This window comes from Triplophysa dalaica, chromosome 23 (assembly GCF_015846415.1).
Source record: "Triplophysa dalaica isolate WHDGS20190420 chromosome 23, ASM1584641v1, whole genome shotgun sequence".
Lineage (NCBI taxonomy): Eukaryota > Metazoa > Chordata > Actinopteri > Cypriniformes > Nemacheilidae > Triplophysa > Triplophysa dalaica.
Window position 1 is genome coordinate 14,479,454 of NC_079564.1, and position 18,845 is coordinate 14,498,298.

The 18,845-nt window shown below is 37.9% G+C and overlaps 2 protein-coding genes across 4 annotated transcripts in view; one reads left to right on the forward strand and one right to left on the reverse strand.

Moving 5' to 3' along the window:
* adarb2 (adenosine deaminase RNA specific B2 (inactive)) overlaps positions 1-12,840 on the forward strand; it is a 142,655-nt gene extending 129,815 nt beyond the window's left edge. Inside the window, exons 8-10 of the mRNA XM_056739083.1 lie at positions 5,602-5,783; positions 10,226-10,407; positions 12,663-12,840. Coding sequence (XP_056595061.1) covers positions 5,602-5,783; positions 10,226-10,407; positions 12,663-12,839 — 541 coding nt within the window. The 3' untranslated portion in view covers position 12,840. The remainder of the gene's footprint in view (positions 1-5,601; positions 5,784-10,225; positions 10,408-12,662) is intronic.
* A 3,595-nt stretch (positions 12,841-16,435) lies between these two features.
* The window catches only part of wdr37 (WD repeat domain 37), a 28,595-nt gene continuing 26,185 nt past the window's right edge, over positions 16,436-18,845 (reverse strand). For all 3 annotated transcript variants that reach the window (XM_056738535.1, XM_056738534.1, XM_056738536.1), the window contains one exon: positions 16,436-18,287. In XM_056738535.1, coding sequence (XP_056594513.1) covers positions 18,156-18,287 — 132 coding nt within the window. In that variant the 3' untranslated portion in view covers positions 16,436-18,155. The remainder of the gene's footprint in view (positions 18,288-18,845) is intronic.

Here is an 18,845-nt window from a genome sequence, read left to right on the forward strand (position 1 = left end):
CCAAATGTGACATCGTGCCCCTTTTGACCATTTCCTCACAGCAGTGTGTGCTTTAGTAGGATAGCAGACCGGCCGTCCCTATAGGATTTATGAAGCATGAATGCTGGACAGTGTATTGATTTAAGGGTTTATCTTTATTAGAGGATTAGTTTTCGTGAGGGCGAGTTAGCCCCGTTTAAACAGGGTGATTTTATAATGTCAGAGGGAAAGGGTTGCTGTGATATTTGTCTTGAGAGTCATCCAAACCAATGCAGAACCTGATCTATTCAGATAGCGTTTTACAACCGTCTCTGCTTAATGATGACTCCTGTATTAATCCTTCATTATTAGCTTGTGGGAGACGTCACAGTGGTCATCTCTGCTGACCTCAGGGTGTTGATTTAGGTTTAACATAAATGGGGAGGTTGTAAAATTGAACATGAATTTAAAACTGACCCTATTACTTTCTTACAAAATACACATGAATATGAGTTCAGGCTCACATGAATCCTTGTTATTTTTCCTACTATGGTAGTCAATGGTGGCCAAGAACTTTTTTGTTACAAGCATTCGCCAAATATAGACTTCGCCGGTGTAGACTTGGTGTCTCTGTGTTCATCGGAACAAATAAATGTATACAGATTTGGAACAAATCGAGGTTAATGAAGAGAGAATAAAAAATGTTGGGTGAACTGGTCCTTTAAGGTTTATAAAAAAAAAAAAGTTTAGATGCCGAAACACAAAAAGTGCATGTTTTGTACATTGGTGTACGCCTGAACACATAATATGCAATGGCATCAACATTTTTTACAAATTCACATTTTTGTACCTGGAGAAAAATCTTTTTCAAAATTGTCATGAAAATGAATAAATAGCTATCCATTTTTTATTGAAAAGGTTTCGTGTAAACGCCCCCCGGAGAGTCAGTGTAGTCTTGTTAGCTGTTGTTTCGTCAACCTCATGACTATAAAATGACCTACCCGTAAACAATTTACCTGTGTAGATGAATGTGAAGTTCAGCTTCATCACTGCCATCTCTTATTTGGTAAACTGTTATTTTCCTGCAGCTGTTTTTAAGAGAAACTATGCAACTTAAAACAAAACCACAGAAACGCCATCTGTTGGTGTTTTCCAAAAGAGCAAACACATCAACAGTTGTGTGCTAGATATTGCCACAGTTACATGCATGTAAATGCAAATACAATAGATTTACAATCATGCACTTGGCAGATGCTTTAATCCGAACCTTAAAGTATAGATTGTTCGCAGTATCTTTGTTCCCGGGATCACATTCACAATCTTCACACTGTTAACACAATGCTCAAGTAACACTCAATACTTTACTTTCCTACTTAGCTTTTTTACAAAACTTTCATAATTTGAAAAAAAACATAAAATATTTGTATTACATCATCCTTCAATAGCTGTAAATTATATGAACCAAGATCACTAAAATATATAATGGTTTTTTAGTAGTCTTACATAGTGTACAAATGTATAGGATAATGTAATGTAAGTCGCATTGGATAAAAGCCTCAAATGCATAAAAATGTACGGGCATGCATGATGTGGCTTGACTGAAAATAATTGTATATCCTTTAATCTTGCTTTTGAAACGGATTAGCCCATTGCACATTGAGTACGAAATTTGCGTCTGAAATTTCCGCACGTTAAAAAATAAATACGTCCTCACGTTGTATCAATCACATTTACACACTGCCTCCGATATTTTCGTCTGTCATTTAAAAAATCGGACCGGGTTCGATTTTCTGCGTTTTCGCATCCGTAGCAAGCATTTTGAGTGGCCTTTTATAACAATTCAAAGACATCGTACGAACGAGAGCCAAATACGAAAAAAAGCATACGAAGATTTCAGACTGTATGTGCAGAGATCTTTAGTCATGTTGTAATAGGTGTTACTGTAAATTCACTCTGAGCTTTGTTTGACTTCAAAATGACAGTGTAGTATCTCTTAGTCTAACAGGTGATGAAAGGGGAGAAATGTTTGCCAAGACATGTTACGAGAGAGTGTGATCATGCCAGTTTCCGACATCGCTGTAGAATCGCACACATCTTCCTCGTTGACACACTGTCCAGACCCTGTATGAAGGTGTGAATAGCACTGCCCACAGATCAAACACACAGCTGTGTTTGAGTTTACTACCATATGTTTGATTTAATTACCATCATCAGTTTGTTTCTGTTTATTTATGTGCTGTTTGACAATGTGAGAATTTGTGAACATCTCTCATACAGTTACACATAGTCAGATGTCATGGAGAGGGTTACTGTAGTGAAATATATTTCCCCATGAGAGTAAAGTGAAAAATATGTTTTTGCTGTCATGTTCATTTTCTTTCATAAACTCATTGGAAATATACAGAAGATGATATGAAATAAGACTTCATTCACTTAATGCAAATAAAATGTTTTATGTTTATAAATATTTTATCATGATATGCATGTGATTGAGAAAATATAAAGAAGTACAATAAATTAATAATGAAAGGCCCAATTTACTTAAAACATTTGTCCATAATAAGTTCTTCATGCATCTGAAGAATTTATGAGCACTAGCTGGTGAATCCCACAGAATCTGCTTGTCTGTGTCATATAAGATTTGGTGAAAAGACGGTTGATGCTAAAATGTTTGCATGTTAATGTTAAAAAAGGGTAACTTTTGTTTACATTGTAATGTATTTGTGCTTTCTTTAATTTATGCTGATTTAATGAAAAACAAATGTCTTACAGTAATTAGAATCATCATTAATGAGAACTACACAAACGACTCAGTTAAATACCTGAATATATTAACGTAATGTTGTCAAATTTTGAGGGAAATGTATAAATGTATCTAGATATAAATATAATTTATCCTCTAGTGTCATTTTTATTATATAAGGATGGGATTTTTTGTCTTTTTAGTATTTTTCCTTTATAGTGTTCAAAGCAGCTATATTTCTTACAACATGGCATCTAAAAATGTATACTGGTTGATACATTTCTACCTGTTTATCATTTTTTACAGTAAATCACGCAGTGCTTCAGGTACGTCAGGCTGAATGCAGCGACACACAGACACACAAAGCGTCACACTGAGGTCAATCTCTGTCCCCAGGACCATTAATTTGACCCATTAGATTGCATCGCCCAGGACCTCAAGGGTCTGATTCTATCTGGCCAGGTCATCGTGCGGAGTGAAAGTAATTACTTCTATAAAAAACACAGAATAAGACAGAAAAGAGCATCCAGGTCGCCTATGCGTCCACTCCTTTTCCATTTTATATCCCAGTGAGTTATTTGACTCTTTTGTTGAGCCCACAACTCAAAGAGGCCGATGATCAAGGTCACCATCAAGAGCAGAGCGGAAAAGAGGTTTAAAGTCCTTATAGTCCCTTATAGACCCACTCCATTCATCTGCACTATCCTCAACCAACTCTCCCTCTTTTTCATCCTCAGTCACACTCATATTTTCATCAGTACATCATGACCCCACATCATTATCTGTTATCCCTCCCTCGCGCTGTGATAATGGGACCCAATAATACTCTGTCAATTTTTACGACTTTGGATTGTCTACCATCACAACGGATTGATTTTTGAAAAAAAATTCAAAGCTGATTTTTTATTTTTAAAGCTGATCTGATTTATTTACATTTATGCATTTGTCGGATGCTTATATCCAAAGCGACTGACATTGCATTGTACAATACATTTTTTATGTGCCATCCCTGCGATCAAACCCATGACCTTGGCGTTGCCAGCGCAATGCTCTAACCACAGAGCTACAGAAAAGCTGTGTATACTAGTATTATTTAAATTTTTATTAGTTTTATTATATTAAATGATGATGAAGATGATAATAATTTGCTTATTATTATTATGTAATTATTATTGTAATTTTATTTATTTAATTATTTAATCCTATTATTACTATCATTTATTTATTTATTTATTACTCTTATTATATTTAATTTATTATTATTATTAGTAGTGGTAGTAGTAGTAGTATGTCATTTTATTTTCACAAACACAATCTGATCTCTAAATATTTTAGGAGGTGCCTCATTCTTATGAATTTGTACAATCTTTTGTACAAACTTTATTATTTGCTTTCATGCTAGTGCAGTCTACTGCTGCTTTTTCCAATAAATACTTTTTACAATCCAAATAGTACAAATTTATACAAATACAGATCAGGCAGATTTTTCGAAGGCCTTTTTCTCAACTTTCGTTGATTGTTTGATTAATTTCTGACCTAAGATCCAATAAACACAGCTTATGATATTTGTGATTATTGTTGGAAGGCAGTAAGGTATTGCCAAGCAGATTGAGTTGAGTGGATGTTTAATTAAGTTGATGACTGCTTTAATTGAAGGCATAAATGGAAAGCCTGTGAATATGATCGGTCATATTCCATTTGAGGTTTATGCAGATGAACGCATTACTTTAAATGGCCCAGCGTTTTACGACGCAGGGGGGAGGAAGCCATGAGCGAGCGAGTCCAGAAGGGGGGGTTAGGGAGGTAAGGAGGAGGGTACGAGAGGGAGACTCGCCCCTTTACAATTCTACAGCAGCCAGATGGCTGTCTTTTCTTGCATGAGATTAAAAGATGTTTCTAATTCACATCATTGCGTCATGGGTAAATTAATATTGCAGGACCAAATTGTTTCTGTTTTGGCAGAATCTGACAGCAAAAAAGTATAAAACTTAATTTGGTCTGTACAAGAGACTAAGTGAGATCTCACAGATTGTGGCTCAGGTAAGCGGGTCCATATATGAGAAGAGTGGCCCGTGTTAATCGGCTGCTTGCAAAAACTGTAATGGCTTATTATAAGTCATGAATAGAGATGAAGAGACAGAGAGAGGTGTCTGAAATCATTAACGGCGTGATAATAGGACATTAATTAAGCAAAAGAACAATGATGTAAAAATGTGCTGCATAATATTAGTAACCGATTGCGCTTTTTATAAATTCATTAGCTTGGGAGAGTGCTGGCCGAGGTTGAAAAGGAAATGTTTATTCCATCAAGTGAGATTATGCATTTGGAATTCAGGTTATGATCACAAGTAATTTGTAATACAGTCATTTTCTCCTACAATTAAGTTGTAATAGTTTTGCTTTTATTCAGCATACAGTTCTTGACCTCACTGCATGCTTTGACACACAAATAGCCTTTCATCATGAAACAACTCACAAACATGAACAGTAAACAAACTATTGTTGTAAAAACATTACGTAAATTATTTTGGTTACTCTAGTCTAATGTGGCTATATTGTCAATTAAAAAAAAATCTGAAGCTTGAATGCAATTTTCTGTGGCGTGTTTATACATATTATTAGCATATACTACAACTTTGCAGTTTATGTAACAAGTTTTGGGCACACCCACAGACTGTCAGCAATTTCACCCACAGACAAGTCTTTGCAAAGTGCTGACTAAAGAGTAAGGGGTTAGGGATCGGGACATAACCTGTGTCTTATCCTACTGTGTGTCATGCGCACAGATGACAGTGCTACAGCTTTAACCAATCACTAACTTTCAGATTTACTTTCCCCCGAACAGGATGTGACATCAATGAAAGCTTAAACTTTTTCTAACCTGCCACTACTCTCTCCAGGTGGAATGTGCTTGGATTACAGGGGGCGCTGCTCAGTCACTTTGTGGAGCCGGTGTATCTGTACAGTCTGACAGTGGGCAGTCTGAGACACACGGGTCATTTGTCCCGGATGATGAACCACAGGATGGAGAGAGTCGGACCTCTGCCCACGTGCTACCGCCGCAGCCAGCCTTTACTCAGCGGTATGTCCTGTACAGATTTTCTTTTCACTGTTCTCATTATTTAGTCTCACAGGGGAGGCTATTTAAATCTGTTCTACTAAATGCGCAGCAACATTCAACTGTATAAATTCACTGAGCCCTATAAATTAAGAAATAAAGACTTTTAATAAGTTGACAATGCAGAAAATAGGTGCTAAAAAGACCAGCAAAGTTGCTTATATGTAACTCTTATAATACGTGAGGCGGCAAACATAAACTCAATCACAGTTTCACACACTCTCCATTTTCCATTGTTTTCTCCATGTGCTCAAAGGGGTCCCATCCCATCCTCACCATTGGTTGAGACATTAGTGGGTCTATTTGAGCCTCTCAAAAAAGATATAGAGTCCATTGGGAATCACTCTTGGTGCAACAATTACACACTTCACCTTTAACCAGACTTTCTTTGTCAACTTCGTTGACCGTCAACAAATCAGAATAAACCACACTTTTCCACTTATATATCATATGTGTTACCTACGTAACAAGACAAGTTCCTACACATGGCCATGAGCTATCAACTGCCCCAAGCTTTCAAACCTCAGATTTCGCTTGTGCTCTTGTAGACATGACCTTAAGCAAAAACGTTGTCTTTTTTCACTTTGCTGAAATCTTCTCCTGAGCCTCAGTGGGACTGACAGACAGCACTATTGGATCTACCCGTCCTCCAAATCAATCTCATCAAATACCTTATCACTGCCATTGAAGAGAACCAGATCCATTCACTCTTCCTCTCCCGCCCAATGGGCCGCACGTCTCTGGCACGGCCCCTTTCACCACCATTGATGAGCTGCTTTCTTTGTGTGGGCTCTCTTGGTTGGGAAATGGGCTGGTTATTTTAAGCACCGCCATCATAAAGGCCGCAGAGTTTCCCAGAAGCGGTCGAGATCTCTTATCATAAGGGAAGCAAATGACCCCTTCAGTCAGGAAGCTAAAGCGAGGGTGTCCTTCAAACTGCAGGTCATACCTGAGCTAAACGCTTTGACGCTTTAGTGCAGCACTTACAGAGCATACAAAATGCCACTGTTAGCGTTTTGCAATAGCCGTTTCGGAAATACAGCAATCAAATTTAGTTCCGTCCTGCATGAGATACTCATGATGGCGGAGATATGAAACATCATTACTGAGTGACAGTACATGAAGTGCACTTGAAGGTCATTAAAATCTGCTTCACCAAAAAAAGGATTGTATTTAGTTAGATATATTATTCGATAAAAATGAACATAAACAAAAGGTTTAAGGAAAAAAGACAAGCATGCTATAACAGGGCTGTGTCTGAAATAGTCCCCTACAGACAAATTTGCAAGACGTAAACGACTCCAGATGCACTTCCTTTTTAGTTTTTTCAAACGCTTCACAAGTGCTAGAACAAAACACAACCAATAGAACATTTCTAACTAAAATAAAATATTAAAAGAACATCTTTAAGACTTACTGAATGGTAAATAAATAGAAAAACGGAAGTGCTTTTAAATTATCCACCCGCCACCCGCATAATTTTCTCTGATATAGATATCCGCACCCGACCCGGACCCGATCGAAAAAGTTGAAATGTTACGAGAATAAAGTCAAAATGTTACGAGAATAAAGTCGAAATGTTAAGAGAATAAACTCGTCATAAAACGTATTTTGTTTACGTGAATGTTGTATTTTAAGAGTTTAAGTTATGTTTAAGCATGTCATCTGAAGCAATGAATTAGTTCTTTGTTCTATGGAAGGCCTTTAAACACCAGCAGTCATTTTTAAAACCTGTTTAGTTCACATTTGTACATTTTTATAAATCCTAAAGGATTGTGGCTTTTATAAATTTGATGCAACCAGATTTTTGTACATTAGGTAATCAAGCATTGTTTTAATATTTCAATTTTTGTATTCTATTTCAATATTTCATTGTTTGCTTCAGTTTATCATATGAATCCAGATGCCACAACGCGTTGGGACCCCGGCTGAAGTTCTTTAACCAAATCCTCCACAGCCATTGTTTCTAGCTATTCTGTGATTTTTCTCAAAATATTACGAGTTAAACTCGTATTACTACGAGTTTATTCTCGTAACATTTCGACTTTATTCTCGTAATATTTCGACTTTATTCTCGTAACATTTCGACTTTAATCTCGTAACGTTTCGACTTTAATCTCGTAACATTTCGACTTTAATCTCGTAACATTTCGACTTCATTCTCAAAATCTTGGATTTTTTTATTTTTAACGTGGCACTAAAACGGCGTCGTAGCCTCCATTTCTGCTTAAAGAAATAGACCGTTCTCTACCGCCGACACGCGCGCATTTCTTTTAAATTACTGCAAATTAGCTCCTGATTAAAAATGCATTTAAAAGATATTCGTATTTTTTGAGACATTTTGTTAATATTGTATATGATATCATCCACCCGCGACCCACCCGCAATTAATCAGAATCAATTTTTTTATTACCCGACCACCTGACCCGTGGATCATCCGGAGCGCCCGCGCATCGCTAGTGTGGAGTGAGCCATTGGTTGGAAAATTCTCAACCTCACCACTAGATGCCGCTTAATTTCATACACTGGACTGAATTTTTATAACAGTACTATACAGTATACACTATTATTATCTGGGAACAAAAGAGATCATTTGTGTTACCCCTACCCAAGAAAGGTAACTCCAGGCAGTGCAAAAACTATAGGACAATAAGCCTGATCAGTCACCCCAGTAAAGTGATGCTGCAGGTCCTTTTTAACCGACTAAAGACCCAGGTGGAGGAACTGCTATCAGAAGAACAAGAAGAATTTAGGGCAGGGCAGAGTACAGTGGAACACATTTTCAACTGCAGGGTCCTCATAGAGAAACACCTGCAACACCAACGGGACCTGTTCCACAACTTTTTTGATTTTAAAAAGGCATTTAATCTGGTGTCAGGACCACCATTCCATCATTTCCATTGTTGAGCAACAACCTTCCCTTTGCAGATGACATTGACTTAATGGAGAGCAGTAACAGGGTTTTAAATTTACGTTTTAAATACCTTGGAGCAATCCTCTCCCATGACAGCACTTGTACAACAGAGAACCGCTACTGTAGCGATGGCCAAACTCGACAGGATGTGGAAGAGTAACATTTGTTTCCAACCAAATACAAGCTGTACAAGTCACTGGTTGTCTCCATCCTTTTATATGGCTGCGAGACTTGGACAATGATGGCTGAGACAGAAAGAAAACTCCAGGCTTTTGAGACCAAACACCTCAAGAAGCTACTTCCTATCTCCTATAGAGAACATTAAACAAACAATTTTGTGCAAAGTGAGGTCATTAGTCCAGTAGGCCCCCAGGAACCACTCCTCCAGCCATGACCATGCGCGATCTGCGGACGACTGCTTCATATAGATCGGTTTGGGGGATGATGACTGCGCTTATGTCACGACCAAAAAAGTCAAGGGACTTTCACCCACCACAGTATTTTTACTGATGGACCTACTACTGTTGAACACAGCATAACAGCGGTTTGTTTGTCGTAGCTTCACACACTTGCGAAGCATTTCTAGAAAAGACAAAACATTACAGCCGTATCTGAACTGCAGCAATCACGTTTAGCGGCGTCCTTCGTAAAATTCTAGGCATGATGGATAGACAACAACACTGAGAGTGACAGTAAATGATGAAGACTGCTTGAGGGGAAATAAAAATTAAATGCTCTATTACAGATATAAAGGGATAGACCGAAGGAAAAGTACAAAATGACATTGTGATAAAGAGGATATGACACGAAAGGACCCATATGTTAGTATAGCAGACAATGTGTTTCACCTGTTTGAACCCATGAAGAGAGAATCTGCGATTTTACTTGTAAGTTGGTCGAAACTTGTGAAGAACAGACTTTTATTTTATTTGTATTCTTTGACAATCACCTCCTTCGCTATACCTCTCTAAATGAAATGTACAACATTTTTGCATCACACGCAACAACTAGCATGTTTGACATCACTTGAAAACCATATGTGAATTGTATAAAAACAGTCCGCTAGCATAATAGTTGCGCTAAATAATTAGAAAGCATTGCTGCAAACATTTGTATGTCTGTTTTACAAGCAATTGGTCTCAACATTCTTGGCAGTTTAGCACACTTGCCACCTTGTTAAAACATGCAACAGCATTGAAGCAAACGTGATACAGTAGGACACAAACGTCATACAAAACGACTGATACTCTCCTCTTTAAGAGCGAAAGTATGCCGTGTTAATTGTGCAGCCGAGCGACAATGATTGAGGAGCCCAGGAGATTTTTTGTGCCTGGAACCAGTGTTTACTGCAAAGATAGCACAGACGACACAGACATACTCGCCTGCTAATGAAACACTTCAGCAATCACATGCTTAATAGAACCTCCCAAGAGTGCTCTTTTTTTTCCCTTTGCTTTCCTTCACTCATCATCTTTTTTTTCATGCGTCGTAGGCTTGAGCCGCAGTGACTGCAGGCAGCAGGGGAAGTCTGCGTGTTACAGTGTTAACTGGACCTCAGGAGACACACAACTGGAGGTGCTCAATGCATCTACTGGAAAGAGGAGGGACTCTGGAGCTCCATCCAGACTTTGCAAGCATGCGCTTTTTGCACGGTGGATCAGGCTCTATCGCAAGGTAAGCTTGTCGTTGAATACAATGAAAGAATGTCACTTTGATATCTTATCATCGCAAGTAGGGCCTGGTATAACTCTATGCAAATATGTGAATATGAATGCTACACACTTTGTATCTCTCATAAAAATGTGTGAATTAAATTGGCAAATAGGAATTCACACAAATGCAGCAAGGAACGCTAAAGCAGGAATTAGCATAGTCAACCAACCCCATAGTAATACAACAATGTATGTGAAGACTGCTCAATAAAACCATGTGCTTACGATGCAATTTCAGAGTGTTCGCATTTTGAAAAGTTATTGCGTGGGAGAATGTTGCTACCCCAAATAGAAATGCTAAAGTACACTCTTAAAAATAGAGGTCCTTCAAAAGGCTCTTCGATGCCACAGAAGAACCTTTTCATCTAAATGGATCCATAAAGAACCTTTAAGATACGATGAAGCTAAGAGGATCTTTGTGGCGAAAAAAGCTTCTTCAGATTATTAAAAGGCAAGAAAGAGATGTTTTTTTAGGAACTTTTGAGTGAATGATTCTTTGTGGAACCCAAAAATGGTTCTTCTATGGAATCGCTGTGAAGAACCTTTTAAGCACCTTTATTTTTAAGAGTGTACCTTGCAGGAGGACCTTCAATTTGCAGTGCGATTTGGAACCAATACTAATAATACCCTCTGTTAATCATTCTCATGATTTTAAAGTCCTTCTTGAATTAGTATTCTTGACTGACAAAATTTACAAAAACGACATTATTGTACCCTGCATCTAATATCACATACTGTGACATAGTGAATTAGATGAAGAAGCTACTTTTTGTATCAGAACACCATAGCCACTTTTCCACGCAGGGCCAAACCGTTCCTATTGCTTAATCGTTCCATTCTGTGAAATGGACTCTCCATTTACCTGATCTACCATTAATGTCTTTTAAATAGCATGCTTGGTTAGCTAAAGAGGTATCCACTATATTTAGTGACTATGTTACACAACAATGCAGTTTGTAAATGTGCCGTGCCAAACCGGTCATAAGTGAAAATATAACTGCAATCGTTCCATATTATTCTTAGAACCATATGGCCTAATGGTGGAAAAGCGGCTTATGTTTTCACTCATGTAAACTGTGTGTCTTTTGACTGAAGACGGGTTGACAATGGCAGCGGAAATATTTTACTGTGTTTTGTTAAACAAGTACAATTTAACCAGAAGGACTACATTCCTTTTACCTGTGTCACTGTATTTGCAAAAAATCGCCCACCACAGTTTACACTATTTTTTATTGATTAACTCTTTGAATTTGCCATCTCTTCAGCATGCATGGCCTCATGGGATAGAAAACTGTACATACTATTTAGTACGCATAGCTATTCTGGGCCCTTGGTCCATTCGTGATTGCCTTCTGTTGGAGGGGATCCCCCTAGTCGGGACCTGTAAAGGTTCCCCCTCCAAAGGTGCATGGGACCTAAGAAGCATCCTTCCCCCCTTACGGTGCCCCGATAATGCATACTTATTTTTCAATATATATATAGCATGAAAGTAAGACATTTTGGGCATATGATTAAATGACTGAATGCCATTAAAATTGCAACAAAGAGTAGTGAGGTCATGTGACAGTAATTTAGCAGTTTACACTTTATACTGCTTCACACTGTTTACTAAGAATTAAGCATTATTCACCAAAAACAAAGCCGCTCCCATTTGTTATGAGAGAGATAAAAAAAAGCATTGGGTAAAATTAGGTCCTCATCATGTAAATGTATCGGAGAACCCGACTGCCGTACCAAATGCTGGCAGTTAAAGTCTAATGACTGTGGAAATTGTTATCATCTTGAAAAGCACTTGAGCGGCCTCCCATGGCAAACGCTCTGCGCACGCAGTCAGGGATGCCGGAGCGCACACGCTAATCTCCAAAGAAACTTTTCTCTGAGCCCTTCCGTTCACCGCACCCCTTCTTTCTCGCACTAGTTTTTTGTGTGTGCGAGTGTGCAACAAAGAAATGCACAAAAGCACGGAGAATGTTCAATTGCTTGTGAAATTTAAATGGAGAGATTACACAGCTGCTCAAACGCCACGTTTGTGCCGGCTCATTCGTTTTGTTTTGCTCTCTCACCATAACTTTCTTCTGTCTGTCGCCCCGTCCTCTCTTTCTTTTTTGTTTGTATTTTGTTCTTTCTCGTTCATTTGTTTGTTTCTGTTTTTCTATTGTGCTTGTTTCTGTCTTATTTTCTATTTTTATATTCTGTCTTTATTTTCCTTCTCTATAGCTGGTGGTTCGCGGAGCGCCTCAGACTGACACGTCGCTGTTATACAGTGAAGCCAAGCAGGCTGCTGGCACCTACCAGACTGTGAAGCTGCAGTGGTTGAAGGGTCTACAGGAGGCTGGACTGGGGACCTGGGTCAGAAAACCTCCTGAGCAGGAAAACTTCACTATGACTGTATGAGAGTGGAAGCCTTACATGGGCGTCACCACCCCCTCACCCCCAAAACCACTTTCACCCTCCAACCGACCTCCATCTGGTCAACAATGTCCCACTGCCAAAAAATCTTTAAGGGAAGATGATACAGGTGTTGTCAATGAGTGTCTTGGAATCATTAATGTCTACGGCAAAAAAAAGAAAATGGCAGTTAAGTAGTTGAAGTACAGTGTAAAGGTTGGTGGTCTGGAGGGTTGAAAAGCAAAAATGTGAATCCCAAATTATTTTTGTTAAGGCACTTACCTGAATCCCTCAGTACAATACATTTTATAATTTCAGCTACTTTTTGAGATACAACTACTTTTCTAAGTGGATGAACGTACGGTATAGTTATGGATGACCTTAATAAACATTATAAATGGTGTTACAGGTAGTTACGTCACACCCTTTTCTGGTATCATTGCACGTATCCCACAAAAGTTGAAGAGTTACCAAACTGGATATAAAATAACACAGATAAAGGAGTTATTTCACACTCTAGTCAACATGTATTCGTGTCGTTTGGCTATACATTTAAAACAGTATGCATTTAAGTATGTCCAGCCTAGCCCCATTTACCTTACTTGTGTTATTGTAATCACAGATTTGTCTTTAATGTGCCACAGTTGTTTTCTGTCATTGACTTATATGAACCCAGAACATTCCTTAAAAGTCTGGAATTGAAAGATAACTATAACAATACCCATATTAGCGAGCAAACCGATTGATGATAATGTTATGTCTCTTCTCATCTCATTGGGAAAGTCTGTCGCTCTGTTATAGTTTTTCAAAGACAAATATTGCGATGCATGATGGGATTAATGAGTGCACTCAATAATTTCCAGTATAAATTTGTGCACCATAAAATGGATGTCTCCTTAAATAGTGCACCACAAGGAATAGTCGTCTATTTAAGACAGCGAGAGAGAACATGTGGGCGGAACTTCACTCCCTGCAGTCTTAAGTCTCCTTGTTAGAGCGCCCATCTCCCATCCGGACCGACGCCGGTTCGAGGCCTGCACAGAAGGAGGCGAGAAGTACATCTGCATAATTCATATGTCCATGACTGGAAGCCAAAGGAACGAAAAGTTGTGACCATGTTGTCAGTATCAGTATGTATATTCCAATTTAAATGCACCAGCCCTTTAAATGTATTTTGATTGGCTGTCAGTGTGTATCAGTCATCAGCTGGAAAATATCACTCTAGAAGTGAATCCAACAATAGATGCTTTCAGCAGCAACAACATAAACAAACCTCATGTGACCCAAACTTCATTTCTGGTAGACCTCTACAAAGAATCAATGACAGTTGAATAGTTCTGTTGTAATTGAATACAAATAAAGAATGAATATACTTTTATATTAATATAAATTAAATACTATAAATTGTTATATTATAGCCACTAACCAGACCCACACCCAAACCGGAAGTTAACTTAGGGCCAGGCGTTTGCGTCTGTTGAAACTGACTGAGTACCTGTATTGTCATAGTGAACTTCGGCGGCTGGTCGCTTATTACAGTTATCGTCTTTGGTGTGAACGGACTTTAAAAGTGAGTTCACCAACAGTAATCCAAATTAAAATGTTGCGTGTAAATCTCTTAAGAGTTAAAAGAACATCGGTTTCCGTCTTCGAGTGCAAAGTAGCATTACAAACAGGGACATATTTTACTCACAACACCCAGCAGATGCGAGAGATTGCCACTTTCTCTCCACATTGGCAGCTTTCCTGTAGCTGTCATTCAAACGTGTGTATGTGTGTTAACCTTCGCCAAAGTGAAAGGCAGGAGCCGTCTTGTCATTATCTGCCCGTTTCCGGATGGCCTGCCCCTGAAGAGCTTCGACACGCTGTCCAATTAGAGGTCCTGTCAGAATGATACGTCCCTAGTTTTCCTCTCGCTCTTCGCCTCTTTAGTTCATCGCTACGACTGTAAAATGAGGGAGAGAGAGAGAGAGAGAGAGAGAGAGAGTAGGGAAAAACAGAGTTGGGTTTGACAATGCAAAGACAGGTTAATTCAGCCCCATTTTGGCTGTGCAGGTTGAGAGTAATGGTGACAAGCTAATGTAAATGGTGCCATTACGACACCCCGGGTCTCTGCAACGCACTTGTTGTTTTTTCCGGTACAGCTTGCTGCTTTAATACCTCAATCCACGCTTCCGTTCACAGGTGACATGCTACTTCTCCGCTGGGTTTCTCCTTTTGTGTGTCAGAACTGTATCTTTACACAGCGCGCGCACTCGCGCAGGGCAGAGACGCACGTGAAAAGAAACAAGTGGAAACGTCGGCGCGGTTTGAGGTTAACACAAAAGACAAGAAACGGAGTTTAAATCGAGCTTTAGGAGTTCGAGTAGAGATCCATAATTATGTACTCTGTAGTTATAAAGAATCACTTACAAACCAAGCACATTGCCGCGTTATGTCCCAACCCAGCCTTTGAAACGCATGCCAGTTTGCCCCATGTTTAACCAAAATGGTCGTTTTATGATTTATAAATGTCTCATTTTAAGTTTGATTACGTACATTTTATTTTGTTTGGTTAAGTAAACGTGATTGAACCTAAAACGACTTTCAGAGGATCACATTCTGTCTGTAAATGATTTTCATGTCCCGATGGAATCACCATACTGCACGATTATTTTATTTAAATTGACTTGTAGCATTTGTTATTTTAATGGATTTGTTTGCATAATTTGATTTTAGTGAACTTAATCTTTCATTATGTATTTTCAAAGCTACTTTGTCGATCCTTTCCACATGTGACGTATCCACCGTTTACAAATAACCCAGTGGTGATCAAATATAAATGTTTATTCTCACGTCTACAGTATATACTGTGTATATCATCATTGTAACACATTTTTAATCGCTATCTGTTCATCCCAGCTAAAGCGTGAGAAGCCTCGTCTACAAACACTAATTCTATAGTATTAGAAAGATTGTTAGGAGTGTTCAAACATTTGACCCAGCGTTTTCTGTCTTTGTCTTCTGTTTCTCCTGGACTGAATTGATCTTTGTGTTAATGCTTGACTTTGATGCTACTGACAGATACTGATTTGGTCCATTTTTTATCATGCTATGACAATAGTGTAAGATCCAATTTGAAAGTCCATTAATCTATGATGTTAGTGCACGTATGTCTGGTTAATGTTTCACCAAGTTTAAAATAGCACAAAAACAACGTTTTTGCAGTAGGCCAATGTTTGAAACCTTCCGTTTAGGTTTTTATAATGGAAGCAAACATGAAAATCCCTGACGAAACTGTCGCATCATGTAATTCTGTGGCATGATTGAATGGCAATATTGTAATAATGACTGTACATTTTGTAAAAATTTGTAAAACGACTAAAAGAAAAACTATAAGAACTGTCAATAAAGTGTACATTTAAATCCACAGGCATATGCTGTTACTGTACTGTCTGTAAACCACACTTCAGGTCAACCTTAAAAGTGAACATTGATGTGCATAAATCCAAAATGCTTCATCTTTAACTTTGCCTAAAATCAAAAGTAATCATGAAAAAATATTTACATGAGAACATATATTTATGTGGAAAAAACATTTTAACAACCTATATATCGTCATATTGTTTTAAATGATATTTTATTTTTATATACACAATTGTGTGTGTACAGTAGTTTTAAGGGAAACTAACAAGAAAATTTCACTTTATTTCTGAAATCCGGCAATGCATGACTTTATTGATCCTACTGGACATTTCTAAATTGTCTTAATCTGCAGTATGTTGTTTCTCTGAAATATAAGAAAAAAATAGCTCAAATACTCCACAGAACTAAAAACAAGTCCAAATATTTAAAAAGAACATTCTATTGAGTCAAATGTGTGCATGAAGGTATCTTGCAATTTTTGACAGCTATGTAAAATCCATTTATATTCACCTCTGTCAAAAAAAGGGTGTCCATTGACATAAACATCACACAAACATTGCATAATGAACGTCTTTTGGACCTGCCCGATTGAACTAAATACATGGGGGAAAAATGAACACTTCCACCAGCCTTCCTATCAAACTCTCTAATGTAGTTTTAGTAAGAACCCAGTAATGCAGTATCTATACTGATCGTAACATACATCGAAAAGCTTCAATAGAACAAATGATAAACATCTTCAAAGTAAAAGATCGACAGCGTCCGCTGTGATGTTTTCTGTACAGAGCAAAGCACAGTGGTTCACACACATCACGTCTATATCTGCAAACGTGTCAAGCATCAGTAGCAATTGAAAACGTCACTGACAACATTTGGTCCGAAAATTACAGACAAATATTACAATATTGAACACACAGCTGAAAACCTCTCTCTTCAAATGTACAGCAGTGACCAAGATGTCAACTAGTGATCGAAAATCGTCAACATTTGATTAACGTATTTACTTCTACATGACTTGAAAGCCCTTTCAATGAGAGGGAACATCAAACATCAATTTTCAGGGCTCTATAAACAGTCAATCTACTTACAGTCTTGCACATCGCTTTTTGGTTTTCAAATAGGTGAACAAGATTCTTACAGCAATTATACAGCATTTTGCTTCATACATTTGACAGCGAGCTGGGTTTATCATGCAAATGGACTGCAGCAACACTGAAAGCTGCTGATTGGCCGCTTGAACAGCAGTGCCAATCAGAACGTCAAGAAGGTGCCGCTGATGCATAAATATGATTGCAGATTTCCTTTCACAGAGGCAGAGTGCGTTACATTTTATTTGAAAGGCTCATCTCTATAAAAAGCAAGGCCGAAATCTATACAAAAACCAAGAAAAAAATCTAAAATGCTATCGTAAAATAAAAGGCTATCTGTACATTCAAATTAAACATTGCACAAGAAAAATACCACTAAAGGGAAAAATCATTTGAAAGTAACAGCTACGGGTCATAAAGGAACTTTCGTCAATGTTCCAGTCTCTCAGAATTCACAAGTACCAGTTTGAATCATGCAAACAAGTAAAAATAGAGTAACAAGACTGGGTATAAGTTCACCACACTATATGACCTCAGCGCAGACGGCGTAGAGCTAGATATGTAGAAAGACTATGGAATTAAACAGGTGTTTGTAATTCACTTGAATTTGTGGAGGCCGTTTTCATCCTCGGAGGTAACCCACGCTGTTCAAGGCATGACGGGATGATATCTGACCACGGGACAGCAGGCGGCAACTGGTATGAAGCACCAAATGGCATCACACAGCGAAATGGATTCAGAGGATTTAGTCAAGATTGTGTGGATGAGCTGTGCTGAGCTTGTATACGCGTGCGAGACTGTGCAAATGTGGGTTGCGGGTGCGAGCGTGTCACTTCTCCTGTAGCAGGGCAGGTATGTTGATGTTCCAGCCAATGGCTTGCCGGTCGAAGCCACAGGTAAAGAGATTACAGGCTTGATTCTCTTCATTCCACACCGAGCAGCACACCATGCGACGATGACCCTGTGCAAATAATCCAAAATACATTTATACATGTAAGCTTGGAAAATAAGCGAAGACAATAAAGACAATACTGTGTTCCAAAACGAGTAAAATACAGATAACCAACTTAAATTAAAACATGCAGTGAGCTACATCAGTGGAATACAGAATGTCTTAAAAAAATGTAATGTACTATAAAAAGGTGTTACCCTCATTTACAATTAAAAGTTGTATTATTATATATAAATCGTTATTTTAAATATTTAATTTCATTAATTTATTGATTTCTTGACTGAATAATTTATTAAATAATTTACTTTAAAAAGTTCCACATTAAATTTAATTCCTATTTCATATTATTTATTGATATTTAATGTTTTTTACTATTAAATAAATTAGTTCTATTGGTTTTCTATTTCATAATTTATTTAAAGGGGTCTAAACGAATATTATCGTTTGTTTTAGATGTAATGCAATGTATATGCACAATCGCTATACATACTTTGTTATTTACTGTTATTTTACTATATTATTATTTTAATGAATTAATTAAAACACTTTTAGAATTTATTATTACAT